Here is a 22,979-nt window from a genome sequence, read left to right as displayed (position 1 = left end):
TTGATGAGCACTTACAAACCAAAGAGAAAAACTAAACAAATTTGTGTAAACTCTGTGCTAAGTGACTGAGATGATCTTGCTGGAAAATGCGAAGTTACAACTCCTTACTCATACAACCGTTGCCCACGTTGGACATATCTGACCCTTTCAGGGCATGCCCGAAGCTTTACCACCACTACTGGTCTTAGTACCAAAAAAGGAAGAAGGGAGTAAGACAGAAAAAGTGGCATGACAAGGTGAGCAAGTGGTACCCACACAGCCTGCCTGCATGAGGCTTGTCATATACATGAAAGATCAAGAGGAAGGCCAGCGCAGAGAAGAGATCGATTGGAATAGTAGGTAAGAACAGCAAATATGAATATTATGTGGCACACCCATATTTGGTGAAATGCGGAACAAGGGACTTTATGGAAATCTGTAGTACATATGAGAGTAAAGGAGAGTATAGGAAGACTCAGGTGTTGATTAAAGATGAAGAGCTGGGTCGATGCCACAAGGTGCAGGTTACAGTATGCTCCTTCATGGTGGTACAAACTGTCATTGGTACATGCTAAATGGAACTATTCCTCAGGATATGTGGGTAATGACCAAAGAACATCCTTGCTGCCCATTTATATTTTCAGAAAGTAGGAGCTCACTAGGTGTACTCAGTGTATGACTCAGTAGAAGCTGCCACAATCTGCTTCAAGCAAAGGCACTCAGGGCGAACAGAATGATTGGAATTACTTAATCGTGGGAGGCTGTTAAAAGGGACTCAATGTGACATCTTGGGATTGATTTTTCAGCTACCAGCTACAATGACAAAGACTTTGGCTCTGGACTTCGCATATGCTCTGCTGTACCTACCTAACAATCCTTTTGAAATCCTATCAACAAAGAACCCAATCTGCCTGAATGGTACCACTGAGTTGACCATACTTAGTTTTTTCAACAACATGTAAGCAACATAGGATGGGCAATTAGCCAGAACAGTTGTTTCAGTGTAATCAGCAGCATCAGAGTGGGTGTCAGCATTACCTACATCCAACATTGGTGGACAGCCAGCCATCTGCCCACTTGACAGCCACTCCATTATCTACCACCCCAACGATCAACAACAATGTTTAACCAAAGTGAAGGAACTTTCTGGGTTTATGCCAGCTGGCATATACAATGTGATCAAGTGTACAGGGAAGAAGGGCAGACAGTGTATAAAGTGTAAACAGTGGTATGGGAAAGAGTGCACTGCACGTGCAGCTGGGAAGCTGCAGGTATAGTAGCTCCATGTTGTTTTAGCAATTCAAAGTTTCAGAAGCATCTGAAAATTCAGAGGACAAATTCTCCCAAGGGAAGAGGAAACGTAATGGCATCAGCTTCAGGCAGGCCTCCAGAGCTAGCGGTCACATGGGTGCGAGGTGCACTTACTTCTGCAAATGTGAATATGTGTGTGTGTGTGTGTGTGTGTGTGTGTGTGTGTGTGTGTGTGTGTATGGGGGGAAAGGGGGGCGGCTGTTTTCCTTTCTGACGAAGGCTTTAGCCAAAAGCTCAGCTTTTTAAGTCTTTTCAGAGTGCCTCTCTGCAACTCAATGATGGTGAGCAGTAATATTGTCGAAAAACTATTATTTAATCTGTTAAATCTCTAAAAATAATAAAATACAAGCCCACAAAGAAACACACTAATTTATATTCACATATTTTTGTTTCATTAGAAACATAATACATCTATTCAAAATGAGTAAATATGTGTCTCACTTATCAGTTACATTATAACAAATTATGTTTTACATACCCACATGCATGTATCCATCTGTGATAAAGCGATTCAAGAGTCGTGTGATGAAATAACCAATTACTCTTGAATTATAATATGTGATATAAACAACCCAAACAACAGATGACAAAAGTGAACACAAAAGCCAAAAGAAATTTTTGTCCATTGCAATTTCATCCAATTTGGTAGTTTGGTTCAAAAATGCTGGGCGGGGCTCGATCTCCATGGTGTCCATATTGAATAGTACCATTGTAGTTACAAAAAGACTCGGGTGTAGCCTATGAAGAAAAAAAATGTATTACTGTTAGTTGCTACAAATAATGCACATGGTATTTTTTGTAATTAGAATAATGGTATAAAATTAAAATAATAACTCTAAATAAGGCCAAAAAGCTATCATATAAATTTATATTGAATTGATCATGTTTATCCAAAGAACATGTGTCATAATGAATAAAATCAATTTGTGCAGCTATTTTTATTATTAAACAAAATATATCAAATCATAACTCACTGGCAGAAGATATTTGCAGACGTTTTATCTTTTTACATGGTTAAGATTATTTTATATACATGTGGAGGGACAAAACACTTAAAATATTTACATCTCTTTAACAATGGATGACAATGCACTCATGGTCTCTCTTTGCAAATTTCTCACACGTGCTCTTTTTATGAGATGAATACTCTTTCATTTTTCCTGTTTTTCCCCAAGAAATAATGTCATTGTCACCACAGATTCAAAATTGTTATGGTATACAATTTTTCTTGTGAACGTGTTTGTTTTATCAGCTAAGATTATCACAGCACATGCCAAACTACGCAATTTATTTGCAGATGTGTAGTATGTAATAAATCATGACAGGTTTTCATGATGCATTCTCAAGAATTTTACAGTCTGCTGCCTTCTCTCTTACATAAATATGTACTTTTATAAGAAAGTAAACAACTAATTAGGAAATGTATCAGGCATCGAATGAATTCAGAGAAGTGCTGCTAGGACTGTAATAGTCAGTATAGCCCATATGAAAGTATAACAGAAACATTCAGATGTAACAGGAAGCCTTGACCGAAATATAACATTGTTCTTGTGAAACTCTGCTGGATAAATTTAGAGACCTTGTATACAAAGACAACTATGACCATTATGCTGCAAAGTCCAATACATATCTCACACAGGGATCATGTTAAAAATGTAAGAGATCAGGGTGTATACAGTGGCAGTTAGACAGGCATTTTTCCCTTGCTCAATATGCAGACAAAATAGGAGAGAAAACTGTTAACAATGGTAGGATGTCTCCTCCACTTGTATTATACAGTGGCTTTTGGAGTATTCGTGTAGGTGTTTCTTTTGTTCCTGCCAAAATTACTAGAAAAGAGACCAGATTAAATCTCCAGACACCGACTGAAGAAAAGTGAATCTCCCTATAGAAACACAAGATTTCTTGACGTACTTATTTACTTCTCATCACCTTATGTGGGAGTCTTTCCCACAGAAGTAGCTGCTGTTGGTGGATACCAAACTAATCATCCTTCTACAAGAAAGTTAACTGTTCAATGTGTTGTTGACAGGGGCTTAAGAAGTTCCCAAAAAGCGAAAGGATCCATCCATATAATCTGCTTCAAATCTTCTAAAGTGACCATGTCTATTTTCAAAGTTTTCATAAACTACTCCTTTATGGAGTTGTCACATTGTCATTGGTAAGTCACTACCTGATGAAAGAAACTGCTCTTGAAAATTCAGCAGTTGTTTCTGCAGACAGGTGGACTCCCAAACACCACAGTGTCACATTAATCCAAGGGAAGAAATGTAATGTGGCATCTGTCTATAAACACTGTTCTCCACGTTCCTGGATAAGGAAGCTTAGGGTTTAATATATCACTACAGTCAACGTCATTTAAGACTGGCAGAAGCCCAAATTGAACAAAGATGGAGAAACAAGTTCATCACACGTTTCTTGAAACAACCAACCTGATATTCACCTAATATGTTTACGACAAATTGCTGAAAACCTTTACCAGAATTCCAAGATGAGAATTCCTTCCTGTAGAGTATGATTCCTGCATCTAGCCCACTCAAGTAGTGTGTTGAGGTAGAGAGTAGGAACCAGTACACTGTAAATGAAATGTTCGGAGAAGATGCATCAGCACACAATCTGAAGGACTGTATGTTGGGAAGTTATGAAGATAATTTTTCCAAAAAGTGATAATCACTTTATGAATACAGTATGTTAAGAGTGAATATCATACTGTTTAGAATGCTTCTGAGTCAGGGTTGTTTTATACAATCAGATGGTCTGTGATTACAATATTGTTACCTTAATACTATTTAGCATGTTAATTGTCAATTCAGAATTGTATCACGTCTGGTGACCTAACTATTGGCAAAAACTGTGAGTTAATTTGCACAAAATGAGTTTGCCCTACATGGCTAATATAAAAAATGTCATAAAAAATACTAATGGGCATCTGTGAAATGTATAGTGAGTAAATTACACATTTGCTGCTTATCCATAATAATAATGAAGCAACATAAAATTTGTATGAAGATTGTACATAAATTTTAGTATGAATAAATTTTTATCAATGACGTTAATGGAATTATTTTACACTTTTTTAATTGATGATGGATCTCAAAGCTTCTTTCTAAACGAGAAGCTTTCCATTCTTCACAAAGCAGGCAACAATAGTATGATTCACAACATGTCTTCTGTTGAGCAAAACTCTGCATGGAGAACTGTCTGTACCACACACTGTTCTGCAATCATCCTTGTTACACTCTCTCGTACACTCAATATCCGCACCACTTCTCCTGACACCATGCCCCTCATTTCACTCATTCTACACTCACAATCTTCTCTCAGCTGTCTCCCTCTTCCTATGTTCTACAACACCTCCCTCTCCCAAGTCACTACTTCACTTGATTGTGTGTCAAATGTAATTCCCCTCCCACTAGCGTCGCAGTGGATGCATCAGTGCCAAAAACCAGTCTTGTAACTCTGCTACCTACCTACCCCTCCCCCACTCTGCCCCCCCCCCCCTACATTTAAATCAACTGTTACCTTTTTTTACCTGCCATGGCTTTCCAATTGAATTACTGAACGATTATATTTTTTTCCAGCATTTTCTCTTCTTTTCAAAAATGAAAGAAACTCGGGTTTCATAAGTAATATTTTGACATATTTTGGTTATGTGTATATCTACCACCATCTGGTTGATAGAGCTTTTTATATTTATTTGATAGTAATTTTATTCTGAAAGTCTTTTTCTTCTACATGTTTTATTATGTGATTAGCTATAAACCCATGCTTTGCAATTGAAATTAAAGAAGGGCCTCTGCATTCCATTACTTTTTAGGGTTTCATAACTCAATCAGTGGAAATGCAATCCTTATAGGACTGCTTTGTCAATAAGTTAGTTTTTTTTCCTAGTCAAAAGTCAAATATATATGAAACCTATCAAAAGAAGCAAAGCAATTCTCATTAAGTTTTTATACACAAAGCGAAATCAGTAAATATGTATTTCCTAGTCAAGTTAACTCAATGTAAGTTTGTATTCATAAAGAGCACTTACTTCTGTCACTAACATAAACTTCTGAAAATACTTCTGTCCCTAAGATATAAAAAGTAAGAGTGCCACCTATTGGTTCTTTGGTGTACTACATCACCACTAAAGTACACATTCAAACTACTAAGCAGAGCAGACTCATAAAACTTTAAATTACAATACCTTTCTGCTCCCGTAATCTGATTTTGATGAAATAAAGCCTATACATTAACTCAAGCTAGGCCACAGTTACCTGTGAAAACACAATGAAAATTCATCTAGCAGTTTGGAGGTAAGTGTGTTCAGACACAACAGTTTTTACAATTACATTATTAGTATAGATTTGTTACTGGAAGCACCCCAGGATACTGAAATTAAGGTTCACATAGCGCAGGTTCAAAAAGTCAATCTTTAGTCACAAAAAATCAAACTTTTGGTTGCAAGAAGTCAATCTCTTGCCTTAAAGTCTTATTTCCAATGATATTTTAGTTTCCATCCATTTCATTACAATCCTCAGTAATGCCATGTATTGCTTTCTTAAGAGTATTAACAAAATCTGATAATTTTTCTTTTATTTTGATCAATAAGCAGCAGGATGAACAGGGACAACAATTCCAGATATCTGGGTCAAACAAAGAAAAACCAGTCATCACACACAAGCAACACACTAAATCAAATAGGACAGTTACGAAAGGTAGTCCAGCTGAAGCTTAGATGCAAAACATTTCATAGTTTGTACATGTAATACTTTCACCATTGGAAACATAAGGTTCTTTACAGACAATTAAGCAGAGAATAAACACAGAGATGGAAAGGGAATGTGGGAAGAGAAGGTGGAAGGTCGGTGTAATGAGATAAGTGCCTCAAAGTTACAACCTCAAACCCTCATTTTCCTTTACTTGCAGTCATAAACACTGCAGCAAAATTCTTATACCAAGAAATGAATAATACATTAAACAATGCACCGAAGAAAAGGAAATTACAATATACAAGGGCTGAGTGAAATGTAATGCCTCCATCTTCATTAGCTGGGTTTGGATGGGAATATTTTAATAAATCAAACGCAGAAATAATCCCTAGAATGTGATCTCTAATTGCCAATATTCACTTTTCCACATAATCACCAGCCAATTGGATACATTTCTGCCAACGATGAACAAGTTTTCTGAAGCCGTCATGGAAGAAGTTGACACTGTTTCTGCAACCACAGTCTCATAGTTCCCTCAATGTCTTCATCAGAAGCATAATGATGTCCCCACAGATTGTCTTTCATTATTGGGAACAGATGGAAGTCAGAGTTGCTAAATCTGGACTGTACGGAGGGTGCCGTACGGTGGTAAGATTCAGTCTTTGAAGTTCTGCTGTGGTGGCACATGAAGTGTGTGGTTTGGCATTGTCATACTGCAGGAAAACATTTCCCTTTTCCTTTCAGACCCTTGTTAGGCCATCGTTTCAGAGTTCGCAGCGTTGGGATGTAACACTGAATTTATTGCTGTTCCACTATCAAGGAAATCAACATGGATAACACCATCTGTGTCCCAGAACACTGTGGCCATGATTTTTCCAGCTGAGGGCTGCATCTTGAATTTCTTTTTCTGGGGCGTGTCTTTGTGTTGATATTCCATAGACTGACATTTCGTCTCCGGGTCATAATGTTGTACCCACGTTTAGTCTCCTGTCACAACTGAATGGAGAAAGGCGTCACCTTCAATCTCATAACGCGAGTGGAGTTCCTGGCAAATTTCAAGTCTGTGTGCTTTCATTTCAGGAGTCAGCACACGAGGTACCCATCGTCCACAGATCCTCCGATAGCCAAGAAAAGCAATAATGTGACCCACACGTTATTGTGAAATGCCGATTCTGATTGCAATGTCTCTCTGAGTGATACGATGATCATCCTGAATCAATCTGTCCACATTTTACTTGTGAAACTCGGTGGTTGTTGTCACAGGACGTACAACTCTTTGTTTGTCACGCAGATCAGATGTTCCCACCTCAACATCTTTAAACTTACTCGCCCAACGATGCACAGTATGCACATCAACACAATCACCATAAACTGCTTTCATTCCTGATGAATCTCCTTTGGGGTGATACTGTCTGCTGTCAAGAATTCAATGACTGCACATTGCTTAGATTGCATTGTCCAACTGTCTGCACAGGGTTCCATACTTTACATTGTAACACCACAATCGTTCAATGCTAAGGCTTCCCGCCAACTGGAACTGTAGAGAAGAGGCTACGGAACAAGGCAGTACCTGCTGCATACCAATGCTGCCAACTGTTGAAGAGTTACGATGATGGAGGCATTACTTTTCAGTCAACCCTCGTATTAAATACCTTACATATTATACTTATTTGTGATACTTTACTTTTATACAATGATGTGTTGTTAAAATTGTTAACAACGCAGACACTCCTCAATGTGAATAGTCAGGAAACTGATGTAGACTATTTTTTGTTTTAGCAAAACACTGTGTGGAAAGCAAAGCAAACGAAAATAGGTAAATGGCCTAAGTCCATCACATGGAGTTCTCAAAGCAAACGTCCAAAGTAGGTGACTTAGTTATCTTGTTACATCATACTCTGGTCTATAGTATTCCAGCACTGGATTCATGATTCCATGACCTACTGAGATGATACCCTGTGTCTTTGTCATTTAATGTCGAATGGTATAAGGCTTTTGATAAGACTGCCACAGGAAGAGGAACTAGTAGCAAGAAATGTTAATTTCTCACTCCATGATCTGTCTTGTATTTAGATATTTCTGAGCATCTGCTGGTTTTTCCACTTCCCTTCAGGTGTGTTATGTCCGTATTCATTGTACCAACACAGGAGAAAACTTATACAGTTATAAACTTCCAAACTGTTATGAATGCCATACACCTACATTTTTATTTTAAAGGCAAATGTATGTCTTGCAGTGGAGGGTACATGACATTACAATTTTCCCTTGCCCAGAAGTTTCATTCACAAATGCTGGGCAAAAAAAGAGTGCCACCCTGTACAAAGTAGATTTTTGTTTTGTTTTATCACAGTGGTGATTGCTTGATATACAAATGGCAGGGTTGTACTATGTCAATTGTTGGAACATGCATCCTTGAATTTAACAGCAAGTGCCTCCATGAAACACAATTCCTTTCTTGTAGCAACAGCCATTGAACTTGGTTTGTATCTTCATGAGTCTCCTATGCTAGCAAAATAACTGATGATAGTTGAAGCAGAGATTACACAAAATGCAGACTGGCAATAGCAAGTGAAGTATTTGTGTAAAAGAGAAATTTGACAGTATCAAATATAAATTTAAATGTTTGTACGTCTTTTCTGAAGGCGTTTGGCTGGAGTGTAGCCTTGTAAGGAACTGAAGCATGGACAATAAAACAGTTCAGCCAGGAGGAGAATCAAGCTTTTTAAAAGTGGTGCTACAGAAGAATGCTGAAGATGTGTAGAGCAAATAACTAATGAGGACACACTGAATGGAACTGAGATGAAATTAAATTTATGGCACAATGTAACAAAAAGAAGGAGTCAGTTGATAGTACACATCCTGAAGGCCCTCAAAGACTCGTCAATGTAATGAAGCAGAGAAGTGTGGGTAGTAAAAACTGTAGAGGCAGACCAAAGTTAGAATAAAGTAAGCAGGTTCGAATGGATGAACGTTATGTAGAGATGAAGAGATTTGCACACGATAGACCATTGTGGAGAGCTGCATCTAGCCAGTCTTCGGACTGAAGACTACAATAATACCTAAACAAATTTTTAATTAAATGTGAACTATTCCATACCTTGGCCATTAGTCTAACCTGGTACGGTTACCATACTGACAAGAAACTGTCAAGAATCAATTGAACAATGGTTTTATAATATGTCTCCTCACTATTTCTTTAGCATTCTTCCACTGATTCTCAGTCTGCTATTGGCCTTTGCTATAACTACTTAGAGATGACAGTTCAACATTAAAATATTTGAGATACATAACACCAGATATTTTAGTCATGACTTTTCAGTGACAGGCTGCCAATGGTGTAACTAAAGAATAACGGATATTTCTGTCCATTTACATACAATATGTTAAGTATCCCTGAAAGCAGACATTGCAATGGAAGTAGACGAAATGGTGTGGCAACAAAGTGGAAATGTGTGGAAACCAGCAGGGTGTATGTGGCATGTACAATGTGGAATGACGGAGGTGTTTATCTGTCAGCAGCAGTAAATCAGAGAGGCCAGTGCTTACATGCCAAGTATTGTTGTGGAGCTCAGCCAACAGCCACCTGCACCAGCCGCATGCTGAGTTTATTCCCATCTATGTATCTATGAAGTTTGGGACCTTCTGTTCCCACAGACTGACTTTGTGAGATTTCTATTCCTCTCTCACAGGGTTCTGTTCGCTGTTGTTATTGAGCCGCCACCAGACTGTGAAGTACCCATGCCAGCAGTCTGGAGTAGCAGAGTTGCCACACCTGTGCAGATACTTAAAATATGTTACAACTGTTTAATCTGAGTCCCAGCTGAAAGTCCTAATATAAGCATCAATCAATTCTCTGCAGGTTGATGGGCATTTTGTTACATCTTTCTGATGCAACTTCTTTGCTCACAACAGCATCATCTGCAAATATCAACCTGGAGATTTTGACTTCATTCAAAGCATCATTATATAATACAACAAACCACTGACATCTTCAATGACAAAATGCTGCCTTTGTATACTAATAAAATTTCTGTAAGTATTTCCCAGGTTATGAACAAAGTTCCTTTAGCATCTTATCGAGAGCAACATATACTGTGTTTTGTCTGCTATGAATTCTTCAGTCCAAAGCTGCTCCGATATCCTGTACATTCACACTTTATTCCCAGGGTCGTAATTTTGAAATGAAAATAATGGAACACAGCATCAATTTGGCACCATTACTTGATCCATTAGGTATCTCATAAATGAATAAACTGAGGGGCCTGCAGTACCTATGTTGATCCCAACAAAGCAGTTTTTTGGTTTCTAGCGAGGTCATAAGCATGAGCATAAAATGCTTTCTTTTTTTATCTATTTATCTGAGTCCAACACATTATAATCTAAAACTACATTACAATATTAAATACAGGGAATATCAAACTTTATGGGGCGAATGTTCAGCAGCCAGAACAGCACAGTCATTCCCTGCAAGCAAGTCTTTATGTCACAGGATTCACTCAATTACTGCAAATCAACATCCACTTAAGAGTCCCGCCTTGCCCATCATTCACAAAATTCATCATCACCACTGGTACCACATTCTTCAAATTACTCTTGTCACCCACTCTCAACCTGTTGAGGCTCTTCCAGTTCCCATACTGGAGGTGGCAGCCTGATAGTAACTTCACTTTTGCTGTCCATAATCCTCCAGGAGACTTTGTTCTCCACAGTCCATTTCAGCAGGCTTCTACTGAAGTTGGAACTGGTGCGTTTGTAAGTACGAAGTTTTTTCTGGATATCAATCATGCCAGATAAGCATGAGTTCTGATCAATGGATGACTTGGATCTGTTTCTCGCTTCTTCCTTTCATTCTCTGTTGCTACTTGTCTTCTTACATCTGGAGGTGCTACCCCCAAGAGTGAAAAGATCTTATTGACTGGTGTTGGTCTTAGGCACCTGGTGACTATATAAACTGAGTCTCGTGAAGGGCCACTGATGCAGCTCTTCATGATATGGCTCTTCTTGGTTAGCATGTGCAGAGTCCTTGGTTGGCATGTGTTTACTCAAAGACACACAGCAAGTGCTGATATGTGGGGGATGGTGGGTTGCACCCCCAATTGGGTGTTCGTCAGTTTGTAGATAAGACTGTTCCTGCTGCACACTTTCTGTCAAGACACGATCCAACTTTTAACTCTTGGCATTGGAGGTGTACACAGTGATTTAGACAGTGTCCTTTCCAGATGACATTCAGCTTTCTTCTCGCCTCCTTATTGTGTAGGTGGAATGCACACACTTAAAAAAGAGAAAGAGAGAGAGAGAGAGAGTTTTATCCGGATTTGATTCAAGTGGTTGGCATCATAGTAGACAGCAAGTTCTTTGAGGGCATATGTTAGCTTGGATTCTCCTTCCTCAAATGTTGATTGCTGAGCAACAAAAGCTGGTCCTCTGCATAAATGAAGAATCAGGTGCCAGTGTTCTAATGGCTGATCATTGTTATATAGATTATACACTACTGGCCATTAAAATTGCTACACCAATCAAAAATGCAGATGATAAACGGGTATTCATTGGACAAATATATTATACTAGAACTGACGTGGGATTACATTTTCACGCAATTTGGGTGCATAGATCCTGAGAAATCAGTACCCAGAACAACCACCTCTGGCCATAATAACGGCCTTGATACGCCTGGGCATTGAGTCAAACAGAGCTTGGATGGCGTGTATAGGTACAGCTGCCCATGCAGCTTCAACATGATACCACAGTTCATCAAGAGTAGTGACTGGTGTATTGTTATGAGCCAGTTGCTCGGCCATCATTGACCAGACGTTTTCAATTGGTGAGAGATCTGGAGAATGTGCTGCCCAGGGCAGCAGTCGAACATTTTCTGTATCCAGAAAGGCCTGTACAGCACCTGCAACGTGCGGTTGTGCATTATCCAGCTGAAATGTAGAGTTTCCCAGGAATCGAATGAAGGGTAGATCCACAGGTCGTAACACATCTGAAATGTAACGTCCACTGTTCAAAGTCCATCAATGTGAACAAGAGGTGACCGAGACGTGTAACCAATGGCATCCCATACCATCACGCCGGGTGATACTCCACTATGGCGATGACGAATACACACTTCCAATGTGCGTTCATCGCGATGTCGCCAAACACAGGTGCGACCATCATGGTGCTGTAAACAGAACCTGGATTCATCCGAAAAAATTATGTTTTGCCATTCGTGCACCCAGGTTGTCGTTGAGTACACCATCGCAGGCACTCCTGTCTGTGATGCAGCGTCAAGGGTAACCGCAGCCACGGTCTCCGAGCTGATAGTCCATGCTGCTGCAAACTTCGTCGAACTGTTCGTGCAGATGGTTGTTGTCTTGCAAGCGTCTCCATCTGTTGACCCAGGGATCAGACGTGGCTGCACGGTCCGTTACAGCCATTCGGATAAGATGCCTGTCATCTTGACTGCTAGTGATACGAGGCCGTTGGGATCCAGCACGGCGTTCCGTATTACCCTCCTGAACCCACCAATTCCATATTCTGCTAACAGTCATTGGATCTTGACCAACGTGAGCAGCAATGTCGCGATACGATAAACCGCAATCGCGATAGGCTACAATCAGACCTTTATCAAAGTTGGGAACATGATGGTACGCATTTCTCCTCATTACACGAGGCATCACAACAATGTTTCACCAGGCAACGCCAGTCAACTGTCGTTTGTGTATGAGAAATCGGTTGGCAACTTTCCCCATGTCAGGACGTTGTAGGTGTCGCCGCCAGCGCCAACCTTGTGTGAATGCTCTGCAAAGCTAATCATTTGCATATCACAGCATCTTCTTCCTGCCAGTTAAATTTCACGTCTGTAGCATGTCATCTTCGTGGTGTAGCAACTTTAATGGCCAGTAGTGTATAGTATTGGAGCCAACACATTCCCAAGGGAAGAACATTTTTCTGCATTCTGCGTAAACTATCTCTGCCACTTACAGTGACAAAAAAAAAATTAAAAAAAAAAAAAGAAAAATCATCTGTTCTGCAGCAAACACTGAATAAACTGCGTTAGTCAGTAGTCCTTAGTTGTTGTGTACCACTTAGACGTAAACTATCTGGAGAAACCCTACTTCAAAGTTTTGTGGACTGGCTTAAATGATGATTCTAAGAAAATACTATGTACTATGACCCCCCACCCCTCCCCCCACATTTAAACAATCATAAGCAGTTGTAAGATTGGTAAAGGCTTTCTTTTATACACTTCCTCGATTATCTGGGCTAAGCAGCATATGGCTAGTACATGACTTTCCCTATTTGAAACCTGACTGTTCTTTACTGATCTTCCTGCTGACAGACAAATTCGATTCAAAACTATTCTCTCTAGAACTTTAAATAGATGGAATAGATGGCACAGAAGTGATACCGGTCTGAAGTTCTTGGGGTTATTCAGTTCTTTGCCTGCCATGACTTTTCCCTTGTGCCAGATCCTTGGGATTATGATTCCAGCAACACAACTGCACATCATGTTCAGGGTACAATTGATAGTTACAGGGCCAAAGTTCTTTATCTGCTTTCATCTCATGTCATTCAAGCCCGCAGCTTTGTTACTTTTTCATCCTATGAACAGCAGTTTTCATTTCTTCCTCTGTGAATGGAGTGCCAAGATGATCATTCTCCACTTCACATCAACTGAGTTTTATTATGTTTGTTCTTTTTGTGGCTCCGTCGTTCAACAGCACTTGGTGTGCTATCTGGTCAAGGGTGACCTTGCTCACAGCTGAGAGTGAAACTGCAGCATCACCTTCAAGGTTTCTCAACAATTTCCAGGCTTGTCGACTACATTTCATTCACTGTTGATTGATTGTGGATTCAGAACAGCAGCTAGTGAAATATTTATCAAGGGAGATTGCCAAAGGGCCATATGTATTTGAAAAGCTATTTTATTTTATTTTCACTACCAGTTTCGGCATTTCAGTATGTTATCTCCAGGCCCCATACTGGAGCCATCGGTGTTTGGATATCGTGAATTCATTATTCAAGTGCTTCCTTTGAACACTTGCTGCCAAGTCTTTGAAGGAAGCATCTGAATAACGAATTCATGATATCCAGACATTGATAGCTCCAGTATGCCAATATCGATACATCTCAATAACTATATGCGAAGTACATATGGGGCCTGAAGTGGCATACTGAAATGTTGGAACTGGTAGCCAAAATAAAATAAAATAAAATAACTTCTCAATATGTATGGCTTTTTGGTCATCTTTCTTGATAAATAACTAAGTTTCATGTCCAATCTCTGGAGAAGACTATGCCATTTTTCTGTTCGTGATGTTGATATGGCTTGGATAAGTTGTTCTAGCTCTTCTGAGATTGGGTCATTTCTGATGAGCTGTTCATACCCCTTAAAGAGCACTTTTGAGTCTTTATCAAGTCCACTTATGTACACTGTTCCACAGCCTCCTGCAATTTGATTACAAGAGCTGCTCTTCACTAGCTCCACAAAACCTCCATAATTATCTCAATCAGGACTGATTTTTATGACTTCTTCTTCCAAGTTCTGAGGAAACTGATCCCAGCTGAGTTTTTTAAGTTGAGCTGTCTCCTGAATGCAACTTTTTCTGGTTTAACAACAGCTTCTACAGTACATATAGGAGCTCTGTGTTGTGCCCTTGAGAATGGTTCTACAATATATTTCTTGATTCGATGAGCGATATGTTCGGAGGCAAAAATATTACCCCTCCTCCATTGTCCACTGTTAATGGAATGGGGCAACCTTAGGTCCACACATTTCATATCTGCATCTATCAGTGCCCAGATTTGTGAAAATTGCACTCTCATATCACTGATTAGGTGTCTCTAAGGCAAGTTTACTCCACTCACCCTCAGTCAAGAGTTGTTTGGTCCTCTGTAAGTTTCCTGGACCATTAATATATCACAGTTAAGATTCATGCAAATGTCAGACAGTAGTGCCAGTAGTGCTTCCTTCTCTGCTGAAATCCCCTCAATATTAATGGAGATATTAGTTTTGGCATTGACAAATGTTGTTTTATGTGCACCATTCTATAATTATGCTACTAACAGATGTCAGCATAATATGTCAACAGGTACACAACCCCATCCAGTTAACTTTCTCGAAAACAAGAGCAGGGTTGCCACAAGTTTCCCCCAGTGGAAGTCCTTGATATTTCCCTGATTTTCAGACAAGTTTTAGCATTTTCCCCAGACAAATTCTGACACCTCAAGAGTAAGTTAAGACGTATCTGTCTTTGGAGCTACGGTACAAGAAACAATAGTGCAAAGGGGGGGGGAACCTAGCAAGCAGATGGCATTTCCTGATGTGTGAGCAAAATTCTTACATGCTAACACCAACATCTTTTGTAATGAACTGTTTGTTGTAGGTGGAGAAAGCAAGCCAAGCCAATGTTTCATTAAGACCACTATGTTATTTTATTTCAATAAAATGAAACACATTTGGTGACAAAAATAAGCATTTCTTGCAAGACAGATTTAAAATACCTCCACTGATTTCAGAAATACCCTCAGGAAAAAGTAAGCCTCTTGAAAGAAGTGTATAAGGTGGGGAAGAATTGTGTAAACCAACACCGTAAGCGACCACCAATAAAATGTTGGTTCTGCTATGTTCGTTATTGTTGGTTATTACCCACTGCGTTATATCTATTGTTTTACAGGTATTTTGTAGCTTTTCTTTTGAGAAATATATGAGTACACAGCATATAAACTGCCAGCAACTGACACAATTTTTGTGTTCTAATTGTCCATACTTTTTAACATATAAACTACTCTTTCAAGTGCCAAAATGTACTAGAACCAATAAAAAGTCTATAAAAAGCAAAAGCCACACTGTACGACGTACTTCAGTGAGACAGTCAGAATTCCTTAAATCCACCACCCATGGCTTCTGGCCTGCGGAGTATCAACGCAGTCCTGGGTCCGTGGATAAACTATGAAAATCCACTGCATTATGACACATACAAACAGATCCAGCCTGCAGGCAGATCAGTAAGATTAGAACCAATGGGCAGGGCCAGCATATTAGCGGGAAATGAATGGCTTCAGACCAGCAGGCCGGATCCATTACAGATATCAGCAGAAACAGCCTGAGGTCATGGCCCATCGTGGAAGTCCACTTGTGTGGCCAGCTATTCACAAGCCACAGACAGCACGCTGATGCAATGAGGCCACAGTGATCAATCCATGCAACCGATAACTTGTTCAAATACTCTGAGAATCAGTAATAATGAGGACAACTAGCACCTCACCGTGAAGATGATTGCTGAGTCACAGACAGGCACACAGTCATTGGCCAGTTCACATTTGGTGCATTTTATAGCATACACTGCTGTGCAGTTAACATATCAAAACTGTTTTAACTGTCAAGGGAAAGATATACTTCTTTTTCATCCTCAAGATAATACGTCAGATATATGTTTGTCCATGACAAGGTTGACAACTAAACACCACACGCAAGACTATTGTTGCCTGTTATGACCTGCTACAAGGAGCGCAGAGCTGCCTCATGTTTCTCTTTTTCATGTGCTGATGATACAAGCCAAAGCTGCAGAAAAAAAAATTAATAAAATGAGAAGACACCAGGAATCATCAACTGCTGAAGTTTATTGGATGTTTTTTAGTAAATGCTCCCCAATTTCAGGAAACTGTGACAAGCACAAATGAGATCTGAAAGCCAAATTCCGGTTATTTCTGAATCTACATCTATACTCTGCAAATGGCACAGTACATATCAATTCAGGCTGGCTAGGGAAAAATCTTACCTTCATAATCTCATATATTATTGAATTTAGCATTTGTTAAAATGAAGGAGTAAGTAAGGAACACGTATTTTTTGTTTTCTCCAAAAAAATTTCTGCTCCGATATACAGCCATCCAAAGAAGACCTTGCGTATACCATTTTGAAGATGTGAATTTTGGAAAAAATTTTAAAATACTGTATCTCTGGAACAGTTCTAGATATTTTGTTGGTTTCTTTATTTGAAAGATAATTGCTTTATGATTACAAAGAAATCCTCCATTTGGACTTCTGTCAAAGTTTTTTTACTATAGTGTTCTGAACTTTTTTAATAACTTATTGAATTTTTTTTTCAGAAATGCCAATCCACAAAATTTTGATTTTTCATCTGTTGATTAGTACCATATAGTTCTACATTCCCTGAAAAGGAGAGCTTCCACTTTTATGTCAAACTGGTTTTATAAACAATTGAAATTTTTGCCATATGTAAAACCTGTTTTATTACAACATTATCACATAACAGGCTCATAAAAATCAAAACCTAGCCTTATTTAACATAATTTTAGCTTTGAAAGATGAGTAAGAGACTCATTTTTAAGCATTTTAAATGGTTCCAAAATGTATGTGAAAGGTCCAAAGACTTAAAGGTTTCAATTTATACAACTTCCATGCACTCTGTTTTGTACTGAAATTAGCCAGTCAATGAACTAAAAATGTGTTCCACTGCTTCAGTATCTTCCTTTGATACACAGTGATGGCTTCCTGTTGAACCAATAGGAACAGGAGCTCTTACAATCTTCAAAACATCGTGAACAGGAAGTGAGCACTGATGGCACTGTTGCTGTCCTTCAGCTGGAAACCTATATCCACCAGCTGGTCCATGTGGTAGCACAAAGTTCACTACAATCCCGTTCAACTCATAACTGATGTCTATAATCTCTGCAATCCACCAGTCATAGTCATACACACAACACCACAAACATCCCCCTTCTCAGGTTGTGAATGTAAATACTATCCTGTTGTTTCTGAGGTGTTCGCCGAATGAACAAAATTTCTTCTTTCTTGTTCTTTAAAGTGTGTGCAACATGAGTTCGCCCATCCCTTTGAGTCAAAAAATGTGTCTTCTGAATTCCTTTCACAGGAGTAGTTTGTTTGGACCATTCTTCTTTTTTCTGCTCATGGAATTCAATTTCCTCTTTGGACAAAAGAATGAGGGCTGTGGATGTGTAAGATTTCACGACTCTTGTAAAACCCTCAGGATTCTGAATCACAGCTTTATTTGGTGTGGAAAGATTATGTTTTGTAGCATGGTGCTTCAGCAGGTCTCTTACGCCATCACAAGGCCCCTTCCCATGACCAGTAGCACTGTATAACCAGTCAGTTGGCACAAGCAACTTACTCAATTCAAACAGCTGGAAACAATGGTTAAAATGACTAGGAGCACCATCAGAAATAATGATGATGTTCTGTGCCCCTGTTTTTAGTTGAAGGATTTTGCACGCTGCTAGCAAACCATGTGCTGAGTCGTGTCCTGTGTCATCATATAACAGCAACACTTGTGGTCTTATTTTGAAAATATGTCACTCCTGTAAAAATTGAAACCTGGTAATTACTCCAGTGATACCCTTGTACTTCTTGTGGGAGAATTACAGGCCAGTTATTAGCAAAATCACAGTGAAGCACTAAACATAATTCTTCAGCCTGTACACACCCTTTCACTTCTGCAATGTGTTGTTGTTGCAATTTCTTCAGATGCTGGTGTGTTACTGCTTTCACTGACCATTTACCAAGTTTATCAATGCAACTGTCAAAGGCAACAGTCTTCTTAATTAGATTATTTTCCTCCCATGTCGCATATGTGATTTCTGCAAAGTTATCTTCTATGACTTCCAGGCCAAGTGTCGGTCGAGACAGTCCTCCCTTTCCAGGGCAGTCACCACATTCTTGAAACAAACTCCAGCAAGTTCTTCAAAGTTACCAACAAAGTTCAAAATTCGCACGGTACACACATAAACAGACACCTCTAGGTGGGTGTGGAGCAACCCAGTAAGGTCGTAGTGCATAAAATTTTGATCTTCCAATATGTGAAATTGTATAGTTGCTCCTATAAATTGCAAAAGTTTCTTTACTACTGTGAGTCATGTACCTATTCACTTTCACAACTTTTGGCACTCTGGCGAGAACAGTTCCATTTATCTTCCAAATAAAATGACTGCACTATTTGAACTTGAGCTGCTTCTGCAGGATGGCCGTAATAGGGATCTGGTCTTCCAAAGAATCCTTTTACAGGTCTCACATTTCTTGATTTGTCTACCATGTACTTTGATACTGATGGAACATGGTTCAGAATTTTTTTCCTTGAAAATGTCTCTGGAATAATAGTTAAAACTTGCACCTTTTCACTGCTCAATATTCAACAGATGAATTGATATTCGTGAAAAATCCCTGGCAGGAGGTGCAAGAGTGCTTTGGTTCATTTTATTCTGAAGATAGAATTTCTATGGACTAAGCTGTAAAAAATAAAACCTGTCCAACTTAAAACTGGAAGCTCTCCTTTACACAGACTATAGTACTACATGGTACTAATCAAAAGAAAAAAAAAAAATCGAACTTTTCTGGCTTGGGATTTTTGGAAAAAAACAAAGAGAAAGAAAGAAATTCTGCAATTTATATAAAAAAATTCAAATGTGACATTAAAAGAACTTTGACATATATGTCCAAATGGAGGATACCATCGTAATCATAAAGCAATTATCTTTCGATTAAAAAAACTCTTAACAAAATATCTAAAACCATTACAGATACAGCATTTAAAAACTTTTTCCGAAATTCACATCTTCAAAATGGTGTTCGCAGTGTCACCTTTGGAGGCTTGTAACTCGAGGCAGGAATTTTTTTGGAGAAAACAAAAAAATACGTGTTTCTAACTTACTCCTGAATTTTAACATATGCTAAATTCAATAACATCCGAGACTATGATGGTAGCCCCCCTGCCTGAAGTGATATGGATTACACCAAACCATTGTGACCTGAATGATAAAGGGCATGTCCCACCATACCAGTTATAGGGTACCTTCCCAAATGAGCAGCTGGACTATGCCAAGGACACGTCGGAATTACCTTTATAGTCACAGGCTTCTTCCGTTTCTTCAAACACACTTTCTACTCTCTTGGAGAGTTTACTAGCCACTGCTAGACCATTTATGGTCACTCATCTCCCTCTAAATCCAGCAATGCTTCTTCTAAATACTTCTCAAGCTGATTTATAAACAATTTTGCTAAATTGTTGTAGAAATACTATCCTAACTTTATTAATTTGTAACTATTATTTATTTATGTACCACACTTAATAAAGTATCACACAGAAAGAAAAAAAATCACAACACCAAGGAGGAGTTGTGCAACATAAACAAAAGTTGGTATCATGTTTCTACATCTGAAACATGATGTCTATTCAAATTTTGCACCAGTTGTATAAGCATGGCACTAGTAGCACCACTACGAGGATGCAAATCATGTTTGCTTTAAATATATACTGTAATGGCTGTGAACTTCTTTTACCTTTGAGACTGGACGTGGTGAGTTGATGTTAGTCAAGAATGCCTTACGGTGACAAAGATGCACTTACCAACACCCCAGATGTCATTATCAACATCTCACTTGAGTTTGAACACAGTCACGTAATAGGACTACGGGAACCTGGATGTTCCTCCTGCGATATTGCAGAAAGACTTGGCAAGAATATAGTCACTGTACATGATTGTTACAGCTGTGGCCAAAAGAATATATAGTTTGCAAGAAGCATCGGCTCCATGTGGCCATGTGGCAGTGCTGAGAGGGAAGATCATCTTGTTTGGCATATGGCTCTGACACACTGTACTGCATCTGCAGCAACAATCTGAGTAGCAGTTGGCACCATAGTGACACAATGAACTGTTACAAATTGTTACTTTGAGGACAGTTCCAAGCCAGATGCTCTGTAGTGCGCATTTCGCTGTCTGCAACCCACCGCCATTTGCACCTTCAGTGATGTCAAGTGAGAGCTCACAGGAGAACTGAGTGGATATCTGTTGTTTTTCTAATAAAAGCTTATTCTGCCACAGTGCAAGTGATGGCTGCGTGTTGGTTAGGAGGCTGCCAGATGAAGATCTGCAACCAACATGTCGGCATGCTAGACACCATGGACCTACACCTGGAATTATGGTCTGGAGTTTGATTTCGCATGACAGCAGGACCACTGTTGTGGTTATCCCATGCATCTTGACTACAAAGCACATCTATCTGGTGATTCGACCTGTTGTGCTGCCATTCACAAACAGCATTCCAGAGGGGCTCGTCCACATACCGCTGTCGTAACCCGACATACTCTACAGTGACATGTTGCCTTGGCTTGCTAGACTGCCAGCTGTTTCCAACTGAGCACAGACAGGACATCATCAGATGACAACTCCAGTGTCATCCACAAACAGCCTTAACCGTCCCTGTATTGGCCAACTAAGTGCTGCAGCATGTATGGAGCTCCATCTCACAAACTGACATCTGACACCTGTACAACAAAATGCTTGTATGTTTTCATGCCTGCATTCAACATTCTGGTGGTTACACAGGTTATTAATGTACCAGCATTTCACATTTCCAATGGCTTATCTCACACTTACACTAACCTATGATCTTGCAATATTAATCGCTTAAATATGTTACCTAGACAAATGTGTTCCTGAAATGTCATTTTCTACATTAATTATTTTTTAGTATTGCATTTCTTTCCCATCAGCGTATTAGGTCAACTTACAAAAATTGACTTTTCATAACGGCGTTTTTAATGTCACTCAAAACACTTGCACTTACTTACCTTATTGTAATGAACAGTTTCTCAGCAGAAGAAGTATCAAATCAGAAATTTTTGTCCTTTGTCATAGTATCTGATACTAGTTGCTCCAAAATGTGGAAACTGTATGGACTCATTTTGTAGAATTTATGTAATTTGTGTTCATGTTGGGGGGAGCACAAGAAACCACCGCTAAACTATATTTGATATTCACAGCATTGTACAGGTGCACCCAGTACATCCTTTTCTTTTTCAGTTTCTTGAGCTTTAAATAGTGATGCGCTAGAATAACATTCTCTTCAGAAGAGCTGATGATTGCAAATGGAACTGAAACAGAAACGTGATCCGTGCTGTCTGTTTTGCTTGTCGTATGGCAAGCCACATCAGGTACCATATCACATATCATGTCATCTCAGTGGGAACTCGAGTGTTGACCACAAGTGTCACGTGACCTTTACTCAATGTGTAATATCGCAGTTATACTGTCTCAGTGTGGGAGGACCGTAAAGATTTTATATTTCTCATAACAGTATGTTGTAGGCCACAGAACAATAAAACAGGAATCATGATGGAAAGAAACGAAAGTCATTCCACAGTTTAGTAAGGATCAGAGAACTGACAGGCGGCACAGGTTAATGCCATAATTCTACAATTACAGAAAGTCTTCCATGCAGTTCCTCACTGCTCCTTGTTAAACAAAATAATATGTGTTTACAAAATGTCAGAACAGATAAGGGACTGCAGTAAAGAGTCAACAGTACTCCGTACACAGTTTTCGATGAGGAGACAAATAGAAGTGAATTTTCCTCAGGCAGACACTTCTGTTCACAATATAAAGGTGACCAATTTATTTTGACCACCCCAAATACCTTTTTTTCCAGCAGCAAAATAAAAAATGCATCAAGAAAATATTGCTTAGTTACCAGGGGAACATTAAATGGTATGATTGCCTTTATTGTAACTTGTTTCTCAAGAAGATACAAATAGTAGAACATATTTTTCTTAAAAGTAACCTATATTCTTTATTCGGTGATCCACTTCTCCACAAGACCAGTTCAAAAACATGTCATCTATTCAAGTATTCATTACATTCTACTTAATAAGAAACAGAAATGGTGATCTTTAATACCAGTTTGCTGCAAGTAAGCACAAAAAGCATAAGCATTCTGGCAGTGCTTCGCCCAGAACATGAGGAAGGACTTGTGAGAGAAAGTTGGCATATGCACTGTTTTTACATTAATATAGATAAAATGAGGGCCAATGACCAATAACTGTACTATGAAGCATCCCACACTTGACAAAATGCACATTCTTTATATTTTCCTGCCTTTGGATTGAGTAAGAGCATTCATTAGTATGATGAGGAAAGAAAAGAAAGGAAAAAAAAAAAAAAACACACAGAGTAGTAGTTCTAGTAGGTGGAGGT

General features: G+C 39.1%; 1 protein-coding gene across 1 annotated transcript in view; it reads right to left on the bottom strand.

The window, feature by feature from the left end:
• Nucleotides 1-22,979, bottom strand: part of LOC124595233 (transmembrane protein KIAA1109) — a 509,204-nt gene that overhangs the window by 479,707 nt on the left and 6,518 nt on the right. The window contains exon 2 of the mRNA XM_047133891.1: nucleotides 1,769-2,028. Coding sequence (XP_046989847.1) covers nucleotides 1,769-2,000 — 232 coding nt within the window. The 5' untranslated portion in view covers nucleotides 2,001-2,028. The remainder of the gene's footprint in view (nucleotides 1-1,768; nucleotides 2,029-22,979) is intronic.

This window comes from Schistocerca americana, chromosome 2 (genome assembly GCF_021461395.2).
Source record: "Schistocerca americana isolate TAMUIC-IGC-003095 chromosome 2, iqSchAmer2.1, whole genome shotgun sequence".
NCBI lineage: Eukaryota > Metazoa > Arthropoda > Insecta > Orthoptera > Acrididae > Schistocerca > Schistocerca americana.
Note: the sequence above shows the minus strand (reverse complement) of the source record. Positions and strands in the feature narration are given on the sequence as shown.